The 26246-nt window shown below is 52.4% G+C and overlaps 2 protein-coding genes across 4 annotated transcripts in view; one reads left to right on the top strand and one right to left on the bottom strand.

Moving 5' to 3' along the window:
* The window catches only part of Pnpla7 (patatin like domain 7, lysophospholipase), a 54274-nt gene extending 33068 nt beyond the window's left edge, over positions 1-21206 (bottom strand). The window contains 14 exon segments of the mRNA XM_087182643.1: positions 930-1076; positions 1219-1319; positions 3903-4016; positions 4235-4361; positions 5109-5189; positions 7589-7686; positions 7689-7716; positions 15793-15873; positions 18035-18194; positions 18862-19002; positions 19268-19359; positions 20533-20612; positions 20994-21081; positions 21165-21206. Of these exon segments, the coding sequence (XP_087038769.1) occupies positions 930-1076; positions 1219-1319; positions 3903-4016; positions 4235-4361; positions 5109-5189; positions 7589-7686; positions 7689-7716; positions 15793-15873; positions 18035-18194; positions 18862-19002; positions 19268-19359; positions 20533-20612; positions 20994-21081; positions 21165-21191 (1365 nt within the window). The 5' untranslated portion in view covers positions 21192-21206.
* A 2316-nt stretch (positions 21207-23522) lies between these two features.
* Positions 23523-25179, top strand: Mrpl41 (mitochondrial ribosomal protein L41). 3 transcript variants are annotated; one of them, XM_087182640.1, is made up of 3 exons: positions 23523-23751; positions 23894-24022; positions 24640-25179. In XM_087182640.1, exon 3 carries the CDS (start codon positions 24648-24650, stop codon positions 25053-25055), a length of 408 nt encoding a protein of 135 aa, XP_087038766.1. In that variant the 5' UTR covers positions 23523-23751; positions 23894-24022; positions 24640-24647; the 3' UTR covers positions 25056-25179. The 3 variants fall into 3 exon arrangements, with proteins under 3 accessions (XP_087038766.1, XP_087038765.1, XP_087038767.1); XM_087182639.1 differs by having other exon boundaries at positions 23891-24022; XM_087182641.1 differs by lacking the exons at positions 23523-23751; positions 23894-24022 and adding an exon at positions 24062-24429.
* Positions 25180-26246: the final 1067 nt, after the last annotated feature.

Genomic DNA, 26246 nt, shown 5'->3' with positions numbered 1-26246 from the left:
AACAGCAAGTCCTGGAGGAGATGACGTGCACAGTCAAAGGCCAATCAGGGAGCACTGTCTAGAAAATACAGAGACATTCTAAAAATCAAAAGGGAAAGAACAGACTCTCAACAGAAAATGGGGGAAAGGACAGTCTCTCAGGTTGAACACAGCAAACAAATGCCAGAGGTGCTCGACCTCATTAGTAACTGAGGTAAATGAGATCGAAACACAAGTCTGCACTCTAAGTACCACCACACTTAACTACAAAGCCTGACAATCCGCTAGCTGGCATGACGTGAGCGGCAGAGGTCTCGCCAGCTCCTGGAGATGCCCGTGACCTTGTGTCCGTGCTTGGGGTCCATGCAAGGGTGCGTGATGGACAGCAGGTCCTGAGCCCTGCCCATAGCAGCCTGGGCTGGGTACAGCATGCATCACCCAAGGTGGGGCAGCAGGAGGGCCTGGCACGGTGGGCAGGCAGAGTGACGCAGCGACAGTTGATGACTCACCCCACTCCACGCCAAGCACATGGCAGGTGCAGTCAGATGCACAGAGCCCGAGAGCAGGCGAGACCCACCAGGCATCTGCTCACAGTCTGTAGGCCCCTGTGTCCTCATCACAAGGAAACACACAGCTTCCTGGCTTCTGTACACCAGATACATGCAGACTTTAAGAATGTCAGGGACACAAGTCTGCATATTAACACACAGGAGGAAGACCTACTCCACAGTGCCTGGCGATCCCAAAAGCCCAGAGACAGTTGCTTGGCTGCGAGGAGCCCCACGGCACACTCCTGCATGAGGCCTGGGGGAGCCAGAGGGCCCCGTGAGAGCTCGGTGAGCCACCAGCACTGCCCCACCCCGGACAGCTTCGAAAGAGAGGAGGAAAGCAGGGAGCAAGGGCTCCAAAGGTTGTGCCACGGCCACCGCCCTGCCCAGAGGCGTGCTCACATCCAGCTTCCTCAGGGTCAGGAGGTCTTCCTCGGCGGCTCCGAAGATGGCATCTGTCTGCCCACTGGAGCCAGTGTGACCCCAGGGACTCTCTGAGTCATGGAAGATAGCAGAGGGGGTCTCTGCAACAACCACACTTTTCTTGGTCTGGTGAAGAACAAAGGTACCTGCTGTCAGAGGAGAGGCGGCAGGCAGAGCATGAGAAGGCTCAGCCTAAAGCCTGGAGCCAACACAGTGGTACCCCACACAGCACCTGGGCATGTGGAAGCTCGGGCAGGTAAGGACCTACCTTGCCAGCCACAGAGTTCCCAGGGTGCTTATCCGAGTGCAGCAGGACCCTGGCGCGGTCATATGCCATCCCCAGGTCTGAAGTAGCTCCCACACAGCCCCCTACGAACAGAGGGAAGGCTCAGTGGCTCAGGTACCAATGCGCCAAGCACAGGCTGAGCACACCCTGCACATCAAACAGCAGAAGCCACGCAGGTAAGATGCAAATGTAGATGGCAAGGCCGTCTTGCTGGATGCCTTGTGTGCCAGTGTGGTCCATCTGGTGTGGCTGTGACAGGGTCCCTGAGGCTGGGAAATTTATAAACAAGGAGGTGATCAGCCAGCTTCTGCCTCAGTGGCTGCTGAGAAGCAGAAGGGAAACAGCCAGGTGCAGAGGGAACCAAACATATGGGGTGGCCTTGCTTTACAAGGACGTCCGCTTGTGATGGCAAATCCTGTCACAGGAGATGGGCGTTAACCGGCCCCCTACTCCGTGCAGATGGATCCCACATGACCTAAACACCTACAGTGAGGCCCTATCTCTTTCTTTTTCTTCCTTCCCTTTTTCTTTATTTATGTTTTTTGGTACCAGGGATCGAACTCAGGTCCTTGCACCTGCGAGGCAGGTGGTGGCACCGCTGAGCTACATCCCCAGCCCGCTCCCTTTTCTTGTGGTGTGCTGGGGCTCAAAACCAGGGCCTCTCTCCAGCAAGGGAACACCACTGAGCTACACTCCCGACCCCCACCAAGCCTCTACCCCTCCAACACAGACACCCAGGGACCAAGCTTCTAGGGTATGAACCTGCAGGAGATGAGCTGCGTTCTAACCACAGCAGTGGCCTGCAGTCAACTTTTCAATGTTGTCAAACACCTGTCTTAACAAACCTCTAAATCACTTCAGCTTCTGACAAAGCACATGAGCTCTGGATCACGCACATCTGGGTTTGGATCTGACCCACCAACACCAAGCTCTGTGCGCAAGTGACTAGCTAAGCTGTACTTTCGTCATCCAAGATCTAGGATTCATAACACCCATTTCTCACACTGGTAGGGTATTTTTGTTTGTTTGTTTTGTTGGGGTTTTTTGAGATAGAGTCTTCCTGTGTAGTTCAGTTCAAGCTAGTCTTGAACTCACTATGTGGCCCAGGCTGGCCTTGAACTCATGTCGATCCTCCTGCCTTAGCCTCTCAAGAGCTGGGATGTCCAGCTTTTCAGGTTGTTTTACGACTTGCACAAGGTCATGTACATAGCACTTGGCATCAGTTGGATATAAACGAATTGCCAAAAAACCACATCTCAGATGCACACAACATGAGTAGATATCAACAACATGCCACCAAGAGAGAAGCACCAGGCCCGGGAGCACATCACATGCTCCATTCCCAGGAGGTTCTAGTAGTGCTTGAAACCAGAGCCGTGGGCACACAGACTCCATGGGAAGGGTCAGCCTGCACCACCACGCCCAGCCAAGTGACAACACTTCTACAAAGGAAAGGCAGCCAGAAGCCAGGGCAGTGGGTGAGCAGGGCTGGGAAGGAGGCTTACAGGCTGACATGCTGCTGGTGCCAGGAGAGCAGTGCAGTGGCTCAGAGCACCCAGTGCATGTGTTCCCTTATCTGGCTTGACTGGTGGTTCAGTTTATAAAGATTCATCAAACTGCCCACTTAGGATCTGCACATTCCCTATGAGTATTACACAGCGATAACAAGCTAATGAAAATAAACATAACATAGAAAATGGGCAGATGTATGAACAGAGCACAAAGGATAACTTAAAAATAGATCCAAGTAATGAAATGTCCAGGTCAGGGAATCCATGTCAACAAATAAGATCAGTGGTTGCCCGGGCCAGGGAGGGACAGCAGGGAGTGGCTACAAGGATCCCAGGGTCTTCAGCAGGTAGTGAAAAGGTTGTAGAGTCAGGTGGTGGCGGTCCAAGAATGATTTTGTGAATGTGCTGAAAACTACCGGCTTGTACATGTTTAAAGGGTAAACTCTATAGTATGTAAAATATGTATTTTTAAAGCTATTACTGAAAAAGAATCCATGCAGATTTGGAAACCCAAAACCTAAAGAAGATGGCACCCAAAAAACAAGAGAAAATGAAAGGCTTTCGTTAATGGTGCTGGGTAAACTGTCATCCTAGACTAGAGCAGTAACACCCGAGTTACTTGCTCACCCACACATCGACACTGCAAGAATGAGCTACAGATGAATGAAAGCTTAGAATATGTTTATGACCCAGGAAGGTGCAAAGAGTAAGTATGTACGACCTAAAACACAAATCACCAGGTGCTAAATAGCTGGTTTTCAACAGAGCATCAAGTGTTTCTGCTAAGCAGAGGGCCCATGGCCACATTTTCTGACAGAGGTAAGAGAAGGATTCCCCCTAGAGCATATACCTGAGCCCTGATGGGACAGAGAAGGCCTGGGGTGCATGGGCTGGTAGAATGGGGGTTGCAGAGGGGCTATCAGTGTGTCCAGGGTAAGATGCCCCCCAGTGCCTCAACCCAGGGTGAGGGTGCAGGCGCTGGTTCCTCTTCAAAGAGGATGCCCACCTCTTCAGGCTACAGGAAAAGGTGCAGAGTGTAGAGGCCATGGGTGCAGAGACTTCTCAGCCTTCCCCCAGGTACACTGTGCCTGAAGGCAGGGCCAGCTGGCTAGTGGTGGGGTTCTTTATCTTGCAGGGCCAAAGAGTCAGGGTCACCTGTCTGGGACTGCCCAAGTTCGTCCAAGATCGCATTGTGGATAGAAGGCAGAGGGACAGACTGGCTCCTCTTCAGCAGAGGCCCAGAGGCTGCAGGGCGGTTACTGCTGCAATCTGCAGGGAGACAGGAATAAGTGGAGGTAAGGAATCCTGGGAACAGGTGAGGGGACCCAGAGACAGAAGAGGAGAGCTGGGGGCAGGAGAGGAGAGCCAGGCTCATTTGTCAGGTGTCCTGGGGCTTACGAGGTAGCTACAGGGAACACGGGAGACCCATGTGGAGCAGGAAGGAACCTGGGCCCGAGGCTGAGCTGCTATTCCTGGCGGGGCTGTACCTGAGTCACAGGACTCCTGGGGCCATGGTGGCCTCTCAAGCTGCTCCTCTGAGCCACAGGACGTCTGCCTCTTGGCCCATCTGACAGCCACGCTGGCCACAGATGCAAGGGGGATGACCTGGCTTTCCTGTGACACAAGAAGGAATAAGAATGTAAACACAAAGGGATGTTTCCCAAAATACTAGCAACTGCAAACGATACACCTAACATCCTCACGAGGGAGCATCCCAGTGAGGAGATGAGCACTCATTAACCACAGGGGTGCAGCTGAGGCTCATGCCCACCTCCCAGGGGCTGCTGGAGTGGAGGTGAAGCCACCGTGTCACTTCTTCCCACAAGAACCTGACCAGAGGGCCGGGGATTTAGCCCAGTGGTTCCACCACCTGCCTTGCAAGCGCAAAGATCCAAGTTCGATCCCCGGTGCCAAAAAAACCCAAAACTTAGGGCCAGGGATTTAGCTCAGTGGTTCCAGCGCCTGCCTTACAAGTGTAAGGTCCCGAGTTCGATCCCTGTGTCTGTACCACAGGCTGCTATTGCCCAGGGTCACCCTGGGAAGGGAGCTAAGATTTGGGCCCTGCTGCCTCTAGCCAGGTCACAGCTCAGCACAGACAAGGGCAGGACAGAGCCAGTGCCAGCAAGAGGGACCTCAGGACCTGTGGAGGGTCCCAGAGCTCAGGGCAGGGACAGCACGAACACTGGTGTGCAACCACCTGCCGAGCCCCAACACAGCACCCCGACCCACAGGAGAACTGAACGACAGACAGTGGGCATCTCCAGGGCGGAAAGATCGACACTGCCACTGCCACCTCCCAAAGTCCCAACAACCCAGCCCTAGGATGGCCACGGGGCCGCGCAAGACAGCGGCTGCACTCACAGGGTTGAAGAGCTCTATCGTCAGGCCTAGGTAGTTGTGCAGAGCCAGGAAGGTCACCCTTTGCAGCCACACCATGATGATCTGCAAGGAGATGTCTGGGTTTGAGCAGTTACCAGCTCTGCAAGGGATCCGCCACAGATCCCCTCAGTTCAACAGCCCACCACGGCAGCGCAGGATGCCGGTATGGGGAATGGGGTCAGAGGCACACAGCAACTCTGCATTGTTTGTGCAAGTGTTCCGTAAGTCCATAATTACTCTAAAACGGGACAATTAATTTAAAAATTTTAAAAGCTCTCCAGGCACAATGGCTCTCACCAGTAATCCCAACTACTCAGAAGACTAAGGCAGCAGGATTGCAAGTTCAAAGCCAGGCTGAGCAATTTAACAAGCTCTTATCTCAAAAAAAAGAGAAAAAAGTGGGAGGGGCCTGGGATGTGGCTTGACGGCAGAGCACTTGCCTAGGTCCTGGCTTCAACCCCAATACAACCAAAAAAAAATTGTATGTACATATATAATTCTTTTATTAAGCCCTCTGGGGGAGGGGGAGAGCTGAAGACCTCTTTGAGGTTAGGAATATTAGTTTTATTATAAAATATTAACAGCCTTGGGCTTTTTTTCTCTCCTTTGTTCAGAGACGGCTGGGCACATCTATTCCCCTAATAAAGGCTTGCTGTGGCCTGGTCTGGTCTTGGTCTTCGGCACTTTTACCTGACATTTCTGGTGCCGTGACTCGGATGGTAGATGGTCCATTAATGGATGATTCCCCGCAGGATGGGGTTGATTGACCTTTTGGCCATCTCCATCGGACCAACCCTATCTGCCATTGCCAGGACTCTCCGGGGCTCTCTACCTTTGCCATTGCTGGTGCTACACATCCACACCGGTCACCAATGTCTGGGTGAGTAGGCAGTTCAGCCTCCCTCTCGTCGGGTTCTCTGTCTCGTGTTCTCTCTCCCTCCGGGGACTCCTCAGAAATCCAAGCGCTTGGTCAGAGAAACCCCCACGGCCTCTGGGCCCAGGACCGTGCCCCTGGGAGACGTCCCATCGGCCCGGCTCCTCTCGTTCTCTCCCTCTGGGAGACTCACTCGGAGATTGTCAAAGGAGACAAGGACGCTTCTCCCCTTTGTCCCTCTCCCAGGGGGCTGCCTCCTGCTCACCCATCCTAACATGGGAGCCCAACAATCCAAACCCCGCCCCTCAATGCCTCTGGGCTTTCTGGCACAACTCAAACCCCTCGGATTGTTGGGACCAGACTTTAAGCCAAAAAGACTTGTTTTCTATTGTAATCAGGTTTGACCTCAGTATAAATTAGATAATGGGTTTCCATGGCCTGAAAATGGCACTTTTGATTTTAACATACTGCGCAATTTACACAACTTCTGTCAGCGCAATGGCAAATGGTCAGAAATCCCCTACATACAAGCCTTTTTCTACCTACGCTCTCGACCCTCCCTGTCAATCCTGTTCTCCTTCTCAAGTACTCCTAGCCCAAGCTTCACAGTCCATCCTTCCCGATTCCACTCTTTCTGATTCTGACTCATTTGAGCCAGCTGATCACTCACCACTAGCACTTCCCCCAGCTTATAACCCCCCAAATTCTTCTTGTGCCTCGTCCGGTGCTTCTTCTCCTCCGCCATCTTGTACCTCTCCTTTGTCTCCTTCCTCTCCCCCGCCATCTTGTGACCCTCCTTTACCTCCTCCTACCCCATCCCCTCCAGCTCACATCTCCCCGCCCCACACCTGTTCTCGCTATCCCACCCTTCCACCATCAGCCCTGGCCACACAGATGCCCCTCTGAGAGGTGGCCAGGACTGAGGGCATTGTTAGAGTTCATGTTCCCTTCTCTAAACGCCTAGGCTCTTTTTCCTCTGATCCCGATCAGGCCTGTCTCATACCTATAGTCATTTTCCCTAGGCCATGGCATTGGCCACTGCTTTTCTCTGGTTATTGAAGACCCCAAAGGCCAAGTTTAAAAGTTCATTAATAGGAATCTGAGGACTCATAGCCTGCTTCTGGATCTTTTTGTGAATATCTGGGCAGACTGGCTAATAAAATATTTTCCTAATAACAAAAAAAATAAAAAAATAAAAAAATATTAACAGCCTTCGTCTTCCCAGAGTTTCACGGCCTTGTTGCTTTGCCACCTTTGATCTGCCGTGAGCTGCTGCCCCTCTGCCAGGCCACCCTGCCTTGGAACCAGCCAACTATGGGCTGAAACCTCTATGAACTGTGGGCCAAATAAACCTCCCCCTTTAACTTTGAGTGTTGGGTATTTTGTCTCAGCAACGAAAGAAAAGTAACTAAGACACTATCACTATGAGATAAGGCTTACAGGAGATGAGTGGATGTGAGAGCTGTGAAATGTGTAGAGCGCTATACAAACTGTAAACTGGGAACGCCCTGCACAGGGCCCAGCAGTTCCCAGGCCCCACCTGCCAGATGATGCACAGGCTAAACAGAGGGCTGGCAAAGCAACTCACCTGCACCACCCTCACTAGGGTCTTGGGATAGTTCTCAAAAATTCCTTGAAAAGCCACTGCTGGAAGCCGGAGGATGGTGGACGGGGTGGCTGCTCGGCAGAGACTGTTTTGTAGGGTGCGGCATGACCCTGGAACAAACAGTTCGGTTGATCCCAGCAGAGCTGGGAACCGAGACCCCTGTACTCCTCTGGCTGTGCTAAAGGACAAACGGCACTACGTTTCTTGATCATGGTAGAGACATACAAGGAAGACCTGGCTTGCAGGAGCATGTGCAGGATGGGCTCCCACCTGCCACTAAGAACCTCGCACCCCACCCTGGCCTATCATTACAGCCGTCCATGGTCTCTGCCAGAAGGACATCAAGACACACCCTGTCCAGCTTCCCAAAAAGGCCGTGACAGAATAGGAAACCACCAGGTCAGATCACCATGTGACAGGGCCCGTGCCACTGGTGCCTGGGACCACACTAAGCAGGGCACACTGTCAGGTGGGTCATGCCCACAGGGCTCATGCGGCCAGGGCAAAGCCCGACAAAGGTCCTAGCCAGTAGCTTTGGTTTCTATCTTCTGGAAGCCAACAGTGTTGAGAAAACCGTTTGACACTAAAAAGTTCTCCACCCACAGTGAAACCCACTTGGGTCACAATACTAGGCCTTTCACGACCCCACAAGCACAGTGCAGCCCCACACGAATGCCCCTGAGGCCTTCCCTCATCTCCCTCTCCTCTGCTGCCCGCCCCAGTGGCCCTGCCCCGTCGGTGAAAGTTAGCATGGGCTCTGAGCTGTGGGGGCCACCGCCTCTCCCAAAGAGGACACTGGGATTGTTTCCAGGATCTGACAGCCATGACAAGGCTGTTCTAAACACACCTCCCTAGGCTTCTGCGTGTTCTTGCTAAACACCCAGTCCCTAGTCCCTGGCATGTGATCATTAACTCCTTAAGAAGTTGCCATAGGGCTGAGGATGTAGCTCAGTGGCATCGTGCGTGCCTTGCAAGTGCAAGGTCCTGAGTTCAGTCCCCGTACCAAAAAAAGAAGTTGCACACTAGCTGGGTGTGGTGGCGCATGCCTGTAATCCCAGCACTCCTCAGGAGGCTGAGGCAGAAGAACTGCTGCAAGTTCGAGACCAGCCTGGGCTACATAGTGAGACGTTGTCTCAAGAAAAAAGTTGCCGAATTGCCTCTGCGGCAGTGGCGCCTCCCACACCCGCCAGCACTGCCGTGGACCCTCATGGCCACATCCTCACCGGCCCTTGGCCTGTCAGTGCTGTGAAGAATTCACGGTCTCTCTGGTTCCCAGGGGTGCTCAGAAGATCCTGCAAGACTGCAGTGTCTGGCACTCGCCGGGGCCCCATGCACCATGTCAGAGTTTGGGCTGACAGGCGAGGTGGCCAGAGGCCCAGGACAGTGTCGGGACAGCAGGACAGGGTGTCTACACCTGGAAGACCCTGCCATGGCAGCTGAGGCAGGAAACTTCCCAGAGAAAAGAGGTGTAATTAGTCCAGTTTTGCAGGCTGGGAGCCAAACAGCATGGCACAGCTCTGGAGATGGTTCCAATTCACTATGCAGTGGTGGAAGCACATGTGCATCTCTGTGTGGCATCTCCCTTGCCTCCCGAAGCTACTAGGATCCAGGCATGGGCTCCACCCATGACCTTATCTACTGAGCACTTCCCAGAGGTTCCACCTCTTAGCACCACAGTGGAATGAAGTTCCATGTTCCTGGCATCGCTGATGTGGATGGCCTATGGGCTGCGCCTGCCAGGCCCAGCACCCACAGGGTTCCTACTTCTGGGCTGCCTACCAAGACTCACAGAACCACTCATCCCCATGACACCTGGACCACGCCACAGTAAGTCTCCACATAAGGTAGTGTGAATCCTCACCTTCGTTTTCTGTTTCAAACTCCTTTTTAATAATTTTTTAAAAATTTTTTGGTGGTACTAAGGATTGAACTGAGGGCCTTGTGCAGTGGAGCCAAGTGCTCCACTACTGAGCTACATCCCTAGCACCCTCCTTTGCAAATTCTTCTATTATAGTGTCTTTGTCTCTCCATAGAATTTTATAACCGGTGTCTTTCTACAAAAAAAGCCTGCTGGGATTCTGGCTGGCATTATGTTGGATAATCTGGAATATCTTCCTTCTTAGTAATATGTACTTTTCCAAACCATGAAACAGTACATTTTTCCATTTAATTTGAACACCTCTGCCTGTCTTCATAAATACACTAATGCCTCGATTCATGAACACTTCTTTTCTCAAACAATTTGGTTCACTAACAGAAGCATTCGGCAAAATTTTGCTTCCATTCACAAGTTCCACATTGGGTGAAAAACACGACTGCAGCCATCTTCCACAGAATCGTGGAACAAATAAAGATGGTGAACCAAGGTACCACTGTAAAGTGAGTTTTCAGCAAACATATAATTTGTCAGATTAACAAGTATTTCAAGTTTTGGTGCTATGTATTACAAATGCTACTGTTTATTTCATTTTTAAATTCATTCCTTTTTTTTTTTTTGGTACCGGGGATCAAACTCAGGACCTTGCACTTGTGAGGCAGGCGCGGTGCCACTGAGTTAAATTCCTGGCCCTGCTCCCCTTTTCTATACATGGCAGGACTCAAATTTCTGACAGTCCGTGAAGATACAGTATCCCCACTTTTCTTTGTAATGTATGTGTTTGCTTTGACATCAGGGTTATTCTTGCCTCAGAAACTGAGTTGGGAAACATTCTTTCCTTTTTGCTTTTCAAGAAGAGTTGGTGTAAAATTAGCGTTATTCCTCTCTTAAATGAACACTGGGCAGAACTTTCCAGCAAAGCCATTTATGCCTGGAGTGCTCCTTGAGGGAAGACTATTTACAAATCTGATTTCTTTAACAAATACGAGGGTATTCAAATTGAGCTCAAGCAGTGGCGGTTACTTCCTCATGCCAGACTTCTCAAATAAGACATACCTTCTAGAGAGCAATTTGGTAATTTATCTTTCAGAACATTATGGACTTTGGGGCATAAAGTTGTTCATATTGGCATCTTACACTGGGCACAGCAGTAAACACCTGTGATCCCAGCATTTTGGGAGGCTGAGGCAGGAGGCTGAAGCCCAGCCTGAACAACTTAGTGAGATGCTGTCTCAAATTTTTAAAAAATGAAATAATTCCACTGAGCTGGGGATGTAGCATAGTGTGAAGGCCCTGGGTTCAATCCCAGTGCTGGAAAAACAATCTTGTGTGAGTCCTTTGCTGTCCGTAGGGTTTGTAGACGCATCCCTTTCCACTTCTGATGTGCCTGGTTTCTGTCTCCTTTTCTCCTTCACTGGTCTTCCCAGAGGTTTTTGCATGGTAGCGGTATTTTCTGAGATCCAACTTTTGGTTTCACTGACTTTATTGCTTTTCTGTTTTCAATTTCATTGACCACTGATCTGATCTTTATTACTTTCTCCTTTCTGCTTGCTTTGGGTTTCATTTGCTTTTCTTCCCTAGACTCTTCAAATGGAAGCTTGATCGCTGATCTGAGATCTATCTTCTTTTCCAATACAAGCATTTAAAGTTGTACGTTTTAAAATGCTGTGTTTTCAGATACCCTTGTGATTTCTCTTTGGGATGTGATTTGGGAGTACATCTCAAAGGTGCCGCCAGCATTCCAGTAGCAAAGTCACGGCCGCCTGGATGCTGATCTGAGTAGACGAGTCACCATGTTGCAGGCGGCTGAGCCACAACGGCACCCACCACGGAGGGCTCACACTGACTGGCTGGGCCGACTCAGAACACTGTGGAAGAACTATACTTGGGACAGCGCTACTTATGAGATTCAGACAAGCAAAATCATGCCACCCACTGTGCAAGCAACAGAAAATTTCAGAGAAGTACTGATGGCTGAGGGGAGGAGGGCCACAGCTAGAGCACAGATGAGCATCTGCAGTGGCACTGGTGGTTTATGGGTAGCCATGCTTTAGCTGATCAGGGTCAAAGGCAGTAAGCCTGTTTGCTATCCCATGCAAGGTTCCACAACAGCTCTGGAATAACAAAGTCTACCCCTGATCAAAGATGGCAGAGTGGGGGCCAGGGATGTACCTTAGCAGCACAGCACCTCCCTGGCAAGCTCCAGGTCCTGAGTTCAATCCCCAGTACCAAAAAAAAAAAAAAAAGGCAGAGTGAAGGTCAGTGACTCTTTGTTCCCATGCTTGTCTCTGTTCTCTTGAGAAGATCCAAACTTCCAAGGATTAAGACAAAAGCTAGGACTAGATGGGAATGCCCATGAAATTTTAGAAGCTGCTAAAAGAAAGTAAGAGTTGTGGTCCAAGAATTCCTCCAGTAAGAGTGAACCAGGACAAGGCAGAGAAAGCAGATCCCTGCCACAGGGCCCGAGGGTGCTCAGACACAGAGCCCAGCAGCATGCAGCCAGCAAACAGGTGGAGCCACAAAGAAGAGGCCAGCCTTGCACTCCCCTTACTCAGCACACTGGCCAGGGGCCTTTCCCTGTGCTAGCAGGGTACCAGGTATTCTTGCTAAGAAGGTAAAGCAGACAGAGCTGAATGTCAAGACTCAGGAGCAGCTAAGGGCTGGAATACAGGGTCCGCTCTGCATGCGGAAACTCTCAGGCACCTCCCTACTCCAGGCCAGCACCATCACGGCCACTCCTGTCTGCGAAGGTAACGTAAAAAGTAGCCCACAGGTGCTGACACCTGTGCTCCCATCCAAAGGGAAAGGGCAGCTTCTTGTCCTATCTCCAGCAGCGTTCCTAGTGACAACCCTCACCACATACATGGGGCTCATGCCCAGCTTTAAAGTGGCCCCCATGCTGGGCGTGGTGGCACATGCATAACGCCAGCACTTGGGAGGCTGAGGCAGGAGGACTACCGTGAGTTCAAAGCCTGCCTGGGCTGCATAGTGAGTTCAAGGCCAGGCTGAACCACACAGCGAGACCCTGTCTCACAAAGGAAAGAAAGAAAGAAAGAAAGAAAGAAAGAAAGAAAGAAAAAAAGAAAGAGAGAGAGAGAGAGAGAGAGAGAGAGAGAAAGAGGCTCCCACTACTATCTTTTGATAACTGACCCACATAACTGCCACCTAAGTCAAGGCATAGAACATTCCCAGCAAGCACTTGTTTTATGCCTCTCCAGTCAGTGCCCCACAGGGAGCCCCTGTTCTGATCTCAACCCTGACAGAGTTGGCACATGCAGCCCAGCACCAAGCTTCCCACACCTGTTTTGGCAAAGTGTTAGTGGCACTGCCGGAGGCCCCTTCAGTTGAGAAGTAACAACAGAGGCCATGTGGCCCAGAAAGCTATTTACTACTGGGCCCTTAAAGAACAGGCCGATGGCCTCTGCTTTGTCTTCACACAACAGCAGCTTGGATTTGAACTGGTGGGAGAGGACACAGTGTGTGCCCTGTGCTGGCCGAACTGACTCCACCTGAACCTACGAGATCATCGACACAAGTGCACATAGCTTCACACTCACAGGAGTGGCTGGTGAGACGGGAAAGCCCTGACTGGAAAGACAGCCACCAAAATACACAGGTAAGAGACCCTCGGAGGGGCCAGGGACAACTCAAGGAGCAAGAGAAAACTTCAGATTACTCATCTGTGAAGGAAGAACAAGATGGTGTTTTACAAAGAGTATTCAGAGAACAACAGCAAAAACTCTTGACATAAAAACTGATGACCTGGGTGTGGTGGCGCGCATCTGTAACGCCAGCACTCAAGAAGCTGAAGCAATAGGATTACTGCAAGTTTAAGGCCAGTCTGAACTACATAGTGAGACCCCGTCTCAAAAAAAAAATCTGATGACAAAAATTTAAAAACTCAGTGGAATGGGGACCAGGGACGTAGCTCAGTGGTTCCACCACCTGCCTCACAAGCGCAAGGTCCTGAGTTCGATCCCAAGTACCAAAAAAACAAAACAAAAAAGGTGACATCATTCTGAATGAGAAACTTATCGCGATGTACAGTAAATTACTCTCTCTCAACCACTGTCCCTCCTTCTCTGTTCCCACTGCACTCGAGGAGCATGGGTTCCTGTCCCCAGGGAAGATGAGCTTGCCGATGCCGGCACAAATGAGACAGACCACAGCAGGTGCAGGCAGAAATGACCTTGGCCAGCCCATGGCCCACAGCTGGCTTCCCAGCTACACACATTCTGCTGCCGGAATAAGTGAAGTTCACCCTAAAAACCACAATAAGATCAGGATTGGAAAGAGTAAATAACTGAGAAAGGCCTCCACCCTAGTCTTCACTGAACTATTTTTTTTAAGAAAAACAAACCATTAGGGGGTAGAGGTTACAGACTGCAGATGGCAAACAGCTGCCTGGTCTACCTGCACAAAGCCCAAAGCTCTCCTGGGCCTTTCCTGGCTCTTTGGGCCCACTAGTGCCCCTTACACTGTATTCAGGAGCCCCACGCAGTGAGCTGGAGCCCTGGAAATGTACAGAGACCACAGAGCAGCACAGAGAGAGGCTCAGGAGCCTGCACTTGGCCCTGTCCTGACCCCACCAGGCCCTGCTGGGGGGCTCCATGGAAGCTGGACTCTGACCTTGAAAGACAGATTCAACCTGCTCCAAGGAAGTGTCCTCTTCTGACCAGGCGGGAGGCCTCTCCCCAACCAGCCAAGTGTCTGTAAAGATACACAGATAAGCGACAAAGCAAGAGGCAAGGGTCCCATCCACTCCTCCAGACCCTAAAGAGTACAAAGCGAGCCTGTGCCCCGACAGGACACAGCATGGGCATGCTCCTGGACAGTCTGATGTGTGCAGAGTGGAGGCGGGATCAGAGGGCCCAAGCTCCCACCATACTTCACACAAAGCCACTGGGTTCCTGGTCCCATCAGTCTGCTGCATACATCCCAAGGTTCTGCTCACTGCTCAGGAAACATCAAACACAGACTGGAGAAGCTAAGGTAAAAGTCGCAATCATACACAGCTAACAACAAATGGAACGCCTATCCTGCTAGTTTTATAAAAGCAGAGCAGGGCCAGGGATTTAGCTCACTGGTACCGGCGCCTGCCTTGCAAGCGCAAGGTGCTGAGTTTGATCCCCAGTACTGGGAAAAAAAAAAATCAGAGCAGTACAGTTATGGACGGTATACATCACTTTAACAAGAAGGTAAAGTATTATGCTACTTGCTAAAAACAAACAAACACACACAAAGGTGCAGCTTCAAAGAATCAGACGAAGCTGGGAATGATGGCTCTAATCCCAGCACCCTGTGAGGCGGTGGCAGGATGACTGATCACAAGTTCAAGTCTAGCCTAGGCAACTTAGCAAGGGCCTTTCCTCAAAATTTAAAAAAAATAATAAATAAAAGATGTTTCTCAGTGTAAAAGCCTTGGGTTCAATCCTCAGTCCTGAAAAAAGAGTCAGATGAAAACCAAATGCCCCTTCTGAGTTACACAGACATACACACTTAACAAAACTTGGGTGATTATGTTTTTGTTTCACTGTATGTAGGTTTTACTCAAAAGAAAAAGTTAAACAGATGCCAACCTCCTGTTGACAGGGAAGGAATGGGGCTGAGCTGAGGCCCGAAGCAGGTGGAGACACACACTGGTGTGAATGGGAGTACGCTTTTCCACATTAGGTATTCTCCTCAATGAAACGTGACACATCAGGAGGTCCCACGAGACGTCCCCCTCTTAATCCAGCTGATAGCAAAGGTCAACTGCTACACTGCACAGAACGCTGCGGGTGGGAGGCGGCACAGCTTCTGCAGCATTGGGAAGCAATCTCTTTCCACATCCCAGCGCACACCTGGGGCCCTGCAAGGCCCCTAAGGGCTTCACATTTATGACTGTACAGACTCAGGGGACCGGCACTGCTCTTCACTGCACAGGACTGAGAACAACGAAGACACACAGTGGTACAGGAGCCCCACATGGCCCTGCACGAGCAGTGGTGGAAGGTTCTCCCCAGGAAGGAGAACAGGAAACACTTTCTCTCTGCACCTTTCACATCTCTGCAGTATTGTGGTCTCTGTGTGTCAGTCCAAAGCATGACCACTGACAAGACACCAAGCCCTGACCATGGCTGGATGCCTTCAACACCACCCCTACGGACACCCTTACCACGGAGATCAGAATGAGGCCTCCCCAGCCTGGGCCACTCCCACTTGGCACTACCGAGGAGAACTGTCCTCTGATGACAAGTGACTGCTGTCTAGAGCAGGCCTCCAGGGCTGAGCCAGGGATTCAGGCCCCACTGTGGAGAGCAGCACTCACCGTGATGACACCCAGAATGCTGAGGAGGCTGTGGACGCTGTTTCCTGCCGGAACCTCCTTGACCACCACCTCGGTACCGTCCTGCAGAGAACAAAGAACAGAATGACATCTGTCAGGCTGGGGCCATCGGCCAGATGCCAGGGAGCTCCCTGTGCACACAAGCTCATCTCAAGTCACTGTCAATAACGTGGGCACCCGAGACAAGGAGCCGGGCCGGGCTGGAATTAGGTAAATACACTGGAGGGGATGGGGAAAGGAGGTAGCACCTTGGTGGCACACGCCTGTAATCCCAGCATTCAGGAGGCTGAAGCAAGAGACCACCGTGAGTTTGAGGCCAGACTGGACTATATAGTAAGTTCAAGGCCACCCTGAACTGCACAGGGAGATACTGTCTTTAAAAAAAAAACAAACAACCACTGCCTGCCTGGCAAGCGCAAGGTCCAGAGTTCAATCCCCAGGACAAAAAAAAAAAAAGTAAGACCAATGAAGAAACCCTACCCAATCTAGCCACAGCCCCTCAGTCCCATGACTCATCCTTACTGGGCGGGTTTACGTGAAATTTCACAAAATCGAACTTGGTTTACTGGACTAACTACAAGGGCTGTAAGGATTAAATTTAGTTACTATCAGTGAAAATTAGAGATTTTTTTTTTTGGTACCAGGGATCAAACTTGGGTCCTTGCGCTTACGCAGCAGGTGGTGAAACCACTGAGCTAAATCCTCGGCCCCAAATTAGAAAATATTTACACAATTTTCCACAAATCAAGAGAGAAAATCATGTAGTTTGGTTATTTAATTTAGGGACCTCATCTCAGCTTAATCCCAGAAGATCCAAATCTGGCCCTGGTCACTCCCATGAGCCTCTCCCACCCAACTCAGAGGCCAGACGGAGGCTGCTCCTGTGCTGGGGTGCCCCTTCCAGGCTAGACCAGGGGTCCGCATTCTCCAGCAGGGTGGACACGCCCCAGGACCTTCTGGCTCTGACCTCCCAAGACCAGATAGATTAAGGAGCTTCCCTCATTTTTTTTTTTTTTCAGTACTGGGAATTAAACGCAGGACCTTTACACTGAGCTACATCTGCAGCTCTTTTTTTCTAATTTTGAGACAGGGTCTCACTAAATTACCCAGACTGGGCTCAAATTTTCAATCCTCCTGCCTCCCAACATGCTGGGATTACAGGTATGCACCAGCACACCCAGGTGGATCTTTCCTTTTCAATAATTTCATCAAGTCCCACCACAGACTAAGCTACAAACATGAGAACAACTATTCTACCCAGACAACACCTTTGGTCCGGAAACCTGGAAAGACAGTGCAGGAAATGCCTAAGGACCTGCCGGCTCGAACAGCAAGAGCAGGAACTTCTGAAGCTGGGAGTTCTGCAAGGGCAGGGGTGACCAGTACACAAGGTCAGGTCTCATTAAAAATTGCTCTACAGGGCCGGGGATTTAGCTCAGTGGTTCCGGCACCTGCCTCGAAAGAGCAAGGACCCGAGTTCGATCCCCAGTACCAAAAAAAAAAAATTGCTCTACTCAGTAATAAGAGGATGGGAAACCTGTGTCACACAGTTCAGGATGACCACGGACCCCACCCTCTCTGAGTGGTACACACCAAACAGAGCCTGGCAGGGCCTGACCCGGCTGTTCCAAAGGGCATCCTTAATGCAGGCAAAAAAGAAGGATTTAGCTCCTCAGTCATTTAACACTTCAGTTATTTTCTTACAATTAAAATTATTTATAATCAGAAATCTGAAAGTGAGGCAACTCATCACAGTAGATCAATATAGTAATTCATCACCAAACCATTCTAAGGACTAGAAAGAGATATTTTTAAATGTCTAATGTATCAAGTGAAGTAAGGAAATAAAACCACATAAGCACTGCTACTGAACCAACCTAAACAACAGACACACGCGTGCATGACAGCAAAAGATAGCATGCCAAGGCCAAAATCACAGTGGTGCTGAACGCTAGGGTAGGGGCACCTTTCTTCCTCAGAGGCAAAGCTTAAAATCTTGCAGAAATTTTTGTCTGTTTGTTTGTTTTGTTTTTTGAGACAGGGTCTCGCTTTGTAGTTCAGCCTGATCTGGTCTTCAGCTCACTGTATAGCCTAGGCTGGTCTAGAACTCACAGTGATCCTCCTGCCTCCGTTTCCTGAGCCCCCATGTCAGGCTGCATAACTTTTTAATAGACCCACAGCACAGAGCTATGTGAAAGCTCAGGAGGCTTGGGCCCTGACTCACCTCATCCTGGAGGCAGACCTCCAGCTGCCCATCCTGCACCACGTAGATGCTGGTGTCTGGCTCCCCTGGCCGGAAGATATACTCCCCTTCATGCAGCTACACAAAGACCATGTGTTTGCAAAGCTCCAGGAACAGTGGCTTCTCAAAGTGGCCCAGGACCCTGTAACAAGCAGAGCTCATGGTGGAACACCCTCCCAGGGAAGACAGGCTGAGAGACACAAGCCACTGTCCCCACAAGCACTGAGGCCAGAACTTCAGATCTACAGGGTTTACCCACAACGTGGCATCACTGTTAAAACAGAATTTTCAGCTTCTTGGGCTAGGGATTTAGCTCAGTGGTGCCACCGCCTGCCTCTCAAGCGCAAGGTCCTGAGTTTGATCCCCAGTACCAAAAAAAAAAAAAAAAAAAGAATTTTCAGTTTCTTGGATTTGCATTAGATCAAAGAAGTTCTTGAGCAGTGACTACAGATGGAAGCAGAAACACGAAGATGGCCATGGAAGGCCACATGCCCTCCTAGGTTCCGGGAGATGGACGAAGACTCTGACTTGCAGCATTTGATCCTGCACTTCTCACACACACTCTGAGTTTACCTCTGAAGCTGAGGGCCTTGAGAAAGACTTAAATAGCACAAGAAAGACCTGGTGAGGAACTGGCGCACAAGAGGCTCTGAGCCCCTGAGGCTTCATGGCCAGCAAGCCACAAGAAGGGGATAGGCTTTGCCTGCTCCAGCTGACACAAGTAAGCCACACTAGAAAGCGGGGCCCCAGGGAGATGCCACTACCGGCCAGCACTGCCTGCAGGTCCCTTCCTACCCACGTGTTCTTACCGAACATTTATCAGCATATACAAAACTTCTGATGACAGGTGAGAATTCCTCACATCGAACTCTGTGAGATCAGCCTCCAGCAGGGAGGGTGGTGGTTCCTTAGGCTGCAGGATGGGGCATTCCTTCTTGAACTGCAAAATCCTGAGGCAGAGACACGTTCACCTTGAGCGAGAACCAAGGGGTTCAAAAGGAATGGTACAGGCTGGGGAGGGAGCTCAGTGGAGAGTGCTTGCCTAGTATGCACAAGACATTGGGCTTGATCCCTGTGACTGCAAAGCACACACGCCCACCCATGTCCCAAGTGCTCTCACACCCAAGGACACTCCATCTTTAGTGTGCCTCAGGCGGGAGGGGTCATGGCAGTGGTAAGGGCCTTTGTGTCCACCAGGGAGAGAACTCCCAGTACCTCTTGGCCAAAGAGAGCATCTTGGTCCTCTTCTGGGCCCGTTGCCGGGGCGTAGCTGTGTTCCCCACAAGTGTATGGGGGAGTGTGCTCATCTGCAGTCAAGGGAGACTTGGGTCATTGAGCCTGTGACTAGCAAGGTCTGCACTCTCGGCCCCGGGGGTCAGCCCTTAGGACTGACCTCTCCAAGGGGCCTGCCCACTGTCCTGACACCAGCTTCCAGGGCTAGCTTTACCCTGCCCCACATCTGGCCAAGGACACAGGGGACCCACTGTGGACAAGATCGCCCCACACAGCCCAACACATCCACAGGACAGCCCCTGCTGTCCCCAGTCAGCCAAACCTCCAGAGCTCCATGGCTCCATGCCTGTTGGTTTCTGCAACCTAAGCGGGTGGGGGGAGGCCAGAGGGGCTCGCTCAGCATTAGCCAAAGGGTGACAAGGCCCCACTCGGCCTGCTTATTCCCAGATCAGGGTTCGTTAACCACCAATTATTGTTTCCTTTTTCCTAGTACTAGGAATTGAACTCAAGACTGTTCCACGAAGATATATCCCTAGAGCTGGGGATTTAGCTCATTGGCACCATGCCTGCCTGGCAAGCACAAGGGTCTGAGTTCAATCCCTGGTACCGCAAAAACAAAACAAAACAAAAAGATATATCCCTAGCCCTCTTTTACTTATTATTTAGAGGCAGGGTCCCACTAAGTCTCCCGGCTGACCTGGAACTTGCGGTCCTCCTGGCTCAGCCTCCCAGAGTCCTGGCATTACTGATGTGCACCACCACACCCCACTAACTACTGATTCTTAGACCTGAAACAGGAGGGTGGGATCTGCGTGTAGGAGGTCCTGGAACTGCCAGACACTGGTAAGTGAGCCACAGGCAGGCAGCTTTCACCTCAGGGCAAACACACGGGTCCTCCGAGAAGTCAGGTCCCCACCCCCAGAGGGCTGGTCCTTCCTCGGCGCAGCACCTCAGTCTCAAGGATGTCACCAGAAAGCAGCTACGTGCTCTCCTTTCCTGTGAGGGATCTGTGCTGCAGAGGGCTAGCGGGGCCTCCCGATCCCATGCTTCCCAGATCCTCCCCACGGAAGCCTCAGCCGCCTCCAGGCCAGATGGGATCAGCCAGAGGGGTGCTTCAGTTTGGCTGCTCCACCCTACCACTCGTCGTTGGCAGAGGCCACAGAGCTGAGCAGGCAGCACACCCTGGAGCTGTGGGGCCAGAAGCTCGGGGCCTAGCAGAAGACCCAGGGTCCCTACCCTAGGGTTACCTTCCTCATGATCTTCCGGCCATAGAACATCATTTTGTCTCTCTTCCAGAACCTGTACTGAGGAGTGGGCTGCACCTGTCCTGAGAGGGGTAGAAAGGGGCATCGTGAGATGAGAGGGGCCATAAACTATGCTCAAACTAGTGCAAGGCATGGCACCGGCCAGGCCCTGGACACCCCGGTGCTGGATAGCATGTGTGCTCCCCCAACTCTGCCCCTCAGACAGCAGGAGAAGGCGTGGCACACAGGCTCACCTCAGGAATGTCTCTGATGAAACCAGAAGTTGCAGTCTGTGCCCAGACTGTAATATAGCCAGGCGCTGGGGGCGGGGGCGGGGGTGCCCAGGAGCTCAAACCTACAGTGCATGTGTGCGCGCGCACACACACACACGCACACACACACACACACACTTCACACATAGCCCTGTCCTCCCCCAGGGCCAGGATTCAAACCAAGATACTCACGAACTCTGTGAACCCTTCTGTACACAAACAAGATGGCAACACCCACAGAGGCAAGGGTCAGGAGGACTCTAATCACAATCCCTGTTAGCTAGGCAGAAGAGGGCACAGTGCCTGTCGGCAAAGCCAGCCACGGCCATGGCCCACGCAGCCCCCCAGGAAAGGAGGGGCTACCATGATGGGCTGTGACTCCTTCTCCATAAACCATAGCCCCCCCCCAGGAGCACAGGGTGGGGCCCAGACAGAGGTCATCCTGGAAGGAGAGCAGTCAGGTGGGCAGCAGGGCAGCTGGGCTTCCCAGACCTGGGCAGGGGTAGAGAGTGGACAGCAAGACAGGAGGTCGGCAGCCCAGAGCCCAGAGCAAAGCAATCGGGCCAGGGTACCAAGCTGCACTGCGCCACCTGCAAGGCCACACAGGAGCGCCTGTCTTCCTCAGGCATAAGGCGGGCTGCCACAACATATGCCCCGTGCACCATCCATGTGCCTGTACCCTGGGCTCTGCAATCCTCGAGGTGCAAACCAGGAGGCAAGCCCTAGCCACAGGGAAGGCCAAGGCCTGGACACCAACAGGACCTGGGCTGCCAGCCCCAGGCCCACAGGAGCACCCACAGCAGCAGCGCTCAGAAACCTGGAGGAGGGCGTGAGGTTCCCGAGGCCTGTGTTTGGTTTAGTCTCAGCTACTTGGAAAGCTGAGGCAGGAGCATCACTTGAGCCGGAGGAGTTCAAGGCCAGCCTGGGAAACACAACAAGACCTCCATTTCCAGAAAGGAGGGGAGGGATGGGGATGTAGCTCAGTGGTGTCACACCCGCCTCCCAAGCACAAGGTCCTGAGTTCAATCCCCGGTACCGCAAAAAAAAAAAAAAAAAAAAAAAGGAGGGGAGGAGAGGGCAGGGAGAAACCCCAAGGGGCCATCTAGAATCTGAGGACATCCAACACCAGTCATTATGCCAAGAAGAAACAGGAGAGAAGGCTCTGTGCCTCTACCCTGCTGCCGGCAAGAGAGTGCTAACAAGGCTTCAGGAGTCCAGACCCACAAGAGGAAGGGAGAGAAGAAAGGCCGGGAGAGACCGCACAGGCAAGGGAGATAGGCGGGCACCAACACAGGAGCTGCTGATGCCCACAGGCTGGAAGTCAAAGAGGGACAGGATGCAGCCAGGCACGCAGGCAGGCCCTCCTTCCCTTCTGCATCCACCCCTCCTCCTCGGCAGCCAGGCTCTGATGGGGCAGGGGAGACCACTAGGTCATCCTGTCCAGTTTCTACACAGGTGCCAAGGACCAAAGGCCAGCATTCAGAGAGCCAATCCTCAGACATGGCGATCTACCCTGGAGCCCTGGAGAGCTGAAGGGCACTCGGGAAAGCATCCCCAAGGCTCCGTTCGGCATCCAGGCAGAACACAGGAGTGTCCAGAAAACGCACTCTGTGCACTTGGTTCCAGAGGTAGTCATGCATCCCTTCAGGACAGGACACATTCTGAAAAAGGCATCATCAGGTGATTTCATCCGTGTACATCTCTGTGCCAGGGCATGTGTCTGCAGAGGAGGCATTCGAGGGCCACAGCAGGGACCAGGGCCACGCACACCATCTCCCAATGAAATAAGACTTTCTCAAAGGTGGAGCTCTGCTTCAGAAGTGAAGCACCCAGCTTCCTAATCCTCTGCCCCAGCTACTCAAACAGCAGTCAGGCACGCAAGAGCACCCAGCCACAGCCCCACCTCCCCCGTGTCCCTCTGAGCACTTGCACGGGTCACTTCTCCAAGGAAAGGCTAAACCACTCACCGACTGCGATGGCCAAGCGTCAGCTTCCTAGCTTTTCACTGCTGTTTTTTTTGGGGGGGTGGGGGTTTGGTACCGGGGATCGAACTTGGGACCTTGCGCTTGCGAGGCAGGCAGTGGAACCACTGAGCTAAATTGACAGCCCTCACTGCTGTTTTAATGGGTCTATTTGCCTGGTTCGGGGACAAAGTCCTTTGGGACATGGCTACAGAGCTGAACTGAGAAAAAGACCCTAAGCAAAGTGAACAAGGTCCCAAGGAGATGTGGGAAATAACTGTGACTTTAGGGAAAGAAAAGACAATGAAAACAATGTCCAGCAGCTGTGTCCCACTGTCTATGCTGCCTAAGCTAAGCACGGGTGTCAGCACCTAGTGTCACTTCCCTGACAAGGCGCCGGGCCCCACACCAGCCCACATTCCTCCTGCTCCAGAGGCTTGGGGTGAAGAGGAAGGCAGAGGCATAGCCCTCCAGGCAGCGGGAGTTCCGGGCAGGGTTGCTCTCTCAGCTTTTCTCGGGTCTGGTGTACCTACCTTCCCGAAGACGCCTTCCTCTTCCTGCATGGCTGAAAAAAGGAACACAGGCCAGAGTGAGAGGACACAACCAAGCCAACCGCCTACTCGACCAGCCTTCCTGTTCAAGTCACACTAGGATCCCACTGCGGGGAACCCACGGAAGCTCTCCTCACAAACAGCAGCCTCTGGCAGAAGCACCTGCTGTCCTGCTGGCCCCTCCTGTAAACAGCGCTCACGTGGCTGGGAACTGCAGGCAGCAGGGCGGCCTCCGAGGAGGGGCCGGGCGCAGGGCCAGGGACTCGGTTGGGACAGGCAGTCCATGGCTCGTTCCAGCTGGGGCAGAGGGTGTAGCTGGTGCACAGCTCTGGAGGGGCAAAGCAAGAAGGCCAAGGAGGGGCCGGGGATTTAACTCAGTGGTGCCGCAGCCTGCCTCGCTAGCCGAAGGTCCTGAGTTCGATCCCGGGACCACTGGAGGTGAGAAGGGGTGTGGCTGAGAAGGGGACCGGACTAGAAGGGGTGTGGCAGACCGAGGGGGTTCAGGGAGGGCGCAGGTCTTCGCTAAGCCTGGCTCAGGAGGGACGAGAGCGCTGAGGGGTGGACCCTCTGTGCCCAGCAGTGCGCCAAGGAACGAGAGACACCGAGGGATGCGGGGTGCGAGAGGACACAGCGGGCCGTGGGAGGGAACACCGTGGGGCGTCGGGGGACCCTGCGGAGCAGCCCCGGTGGCAGCTGAGTCCTCGACCTGGTAGGTGGCCCTAGTCACGGCGGCCGGGTGAGGCCGGAGCGGAGTGGAGCGAGGGCGACGCCTCCCTGTGGGTGGGACCGGAGACGCGCACCTCCCGGCGCACGACCGTGACTCCCGGCCCGCGCGCTCCCGATGCCCGCCTCCAAACCCGCGCTCCCGACGCCCTGACGTGCGCGCTCCCGGTACTCCGCCCATCTCTCCTCGTATTGGCCAGGGCTTCCGAGGTCCCGCCTCCTCGCACGGGTGAGGCTGCGCATTGGCGCGGCGACGACCAATCTTGGCTCCTTTTGTTGTTCGGTGGCTGTGGTAAACCCCGAGCGCGGCGAGGTCTCAGTGGAGTGGCGGAACCCGGGTGTCTTGAAGCTTCGGGAGGTTCAGGTGCAGGGACGTGAGAGCCCCTGGCACAGGTCAGTCCTTCCGTTTGCGGTCGGCACCGCGTTCCCTTCGCCCTCGGGACCTAGTCTTCTCTCCGTCCTCTGTCCAGGTCTTCTGCGTCCTCGAGCGGGGGTCCTGAGGGCCGGGGTCTCTCCGTCCTCGGGGTCTCAGATCTGCCCGGCATGCACCGGTCCTCGGGTCCGTCCTGGATGTGGGTCTTTCTGAGCAGTCTTCTCCCGCAGGTTACAGCATGGGCTTCCTGACCACAGTGACTCAAGGCCTAGTACGAGGAGCGGACAGGATGAGCAAGTGGACAAGCAAGCGAGGGCCCCGCACCTTTTACAAGGGCCGGGGCGCCAAACGCACGGGTGTCCACGCCCTTGGCTGGAAATTTGTGCAAATAAAAGAACAGGTCCCAGAATTTATCGTCCCGAACTTGATCGGCTTCAAGCTCAAGCCCTACGTGAATTACCGCCTTCCAGCCGGCACAGACACGCCGCTGACAGCCAGAGCGCTCTTCATGGAAACAGCTGCACCTGCTATCGAAAAGGACTTAAAGGAAGGCACTTTTGATCCTGACAACCTGGAAAAGTATGGCTTCGAGCCTACTCAGGAAGGCAAGCTCTTCCAGCTGTATCCCAAGAACTTTCCTCGCTAGAATGCAGTGATGACTATAGGTTTGCCTGTGAACTAGACTGAACTGACACACCCTCAGATTGTGAGTCCCTGAGAAGGGAGAGCATTCCCTCCTCGAATTTCTATTAAAGGCTTTTGCTGCTGTCTAGTGTGTTTGGCATCAGGTGGTTGACAGCGTGCCATGTGACAGATCCCGTGCAGTTCAGAGGTCCTAGGTATTGTGGCGACCGACAGGTCTGCAGGTGTGCCCACGACAGGTTTCCACCAGTGATAGAATTTATTAGGTAGGCTACCCTGGACAACACTGGCTGATTCACCCCCAAAGCAACCATTGGTATATTCCTTGTGGACTCCAAGGCAGTGAGTGTTTTTCATTTTCATTGGGTGAACTAACTGCTCTCTTGGAGGAAACCTAAAGAGCAGGGTGCAGAGGAGGTTGATGTCAAATTGGGCTCCGATGACCACTCGTTTGCCTCTGTCACAGTCCCTCAGACCTGTATTCCACTGATTACTTAACTGACCCTTACATGGAATGTTCTTCACACAAACTAGGCTGGGTGTGGTGGTGCACATCTGTAATCCCAGCAACTGGGAAGCTGAGGCAGGAAGATCACTATGAGTTGAGGCCAGACTGAACTGCACAGTGAGGCCCGTCTTCAGAACAAAAAATATACTCCAGAGGAAGGCCCAACATGTTTTTATTTAAAATAAATAGGCCGGGCCGGGAATTTAGCTCAGCAGCCCTGTGCCTGCCTTAGCGCAAGGTCCTGATTTTGATCCCTGGTAACAAAAAAAATTAAAATAAAATAAATGGGCCAACTGGGCATGGTAGCACACACCTGTAATCCCCAACATTCAGGACGCTAAGGCGGGAGGATAATGGAGTTCTAGGCCAACCTGGGAAATTTCTTTTTCTTGGCACTGGGGATCGAACGCAGGACCTTGTGCTTTCGAGGCAGGTGGCGGCACCACTGAGCTAAATTCCCAGCCCTCAGCCTGGGCAATTTAGTGAAACCTATCGAAAAAGTATAAGACAGGCTGGAAATGTAGCTCAGTAGTAGAATACTTGGTGTAGCAGGAAGCCTCTGGGTTCAATTCCTAGTACCAAAAACAAAAGGACCATTATCTGGGAATTGCTTATTGTAACAGAAAAACGTAATCAATCTGACCTACACTGGCATGTACTGTCATCAGAAAGTAAGACAAGCATAGA

Source organism: Heterocephalus glaber, unplaced genomic scaffold (genome assembly GCF_053883595.1).
Source record: "Heterocephalus glaber isolate CG9 unplaced genomic scaffold, H.glaber_assembly_v1.0 deba00001479, whole genome shotgun sequence".
Classification (NCBI taxonomy): Eukaryota; Metazoa; Chordata; class Mammalia; order Rodentia; family Bathyergidae; genus Heterocephalus; species Heterocephalus glaber.
Note: the sequence above shows the minus strand (reverse complement) of the source record. Positions and strands in the feature narration are given on the sequence as shown.

Excerpts from the sequence above, each read along its gene's own strand:
- Mrpl41 (XM_087182640.1), top strand. The coding sequence starts at position 24,648 with ATGGGCTTCCTGACCACAGTGACTCAAGGCCTAGTACGAGGAGCGGAC.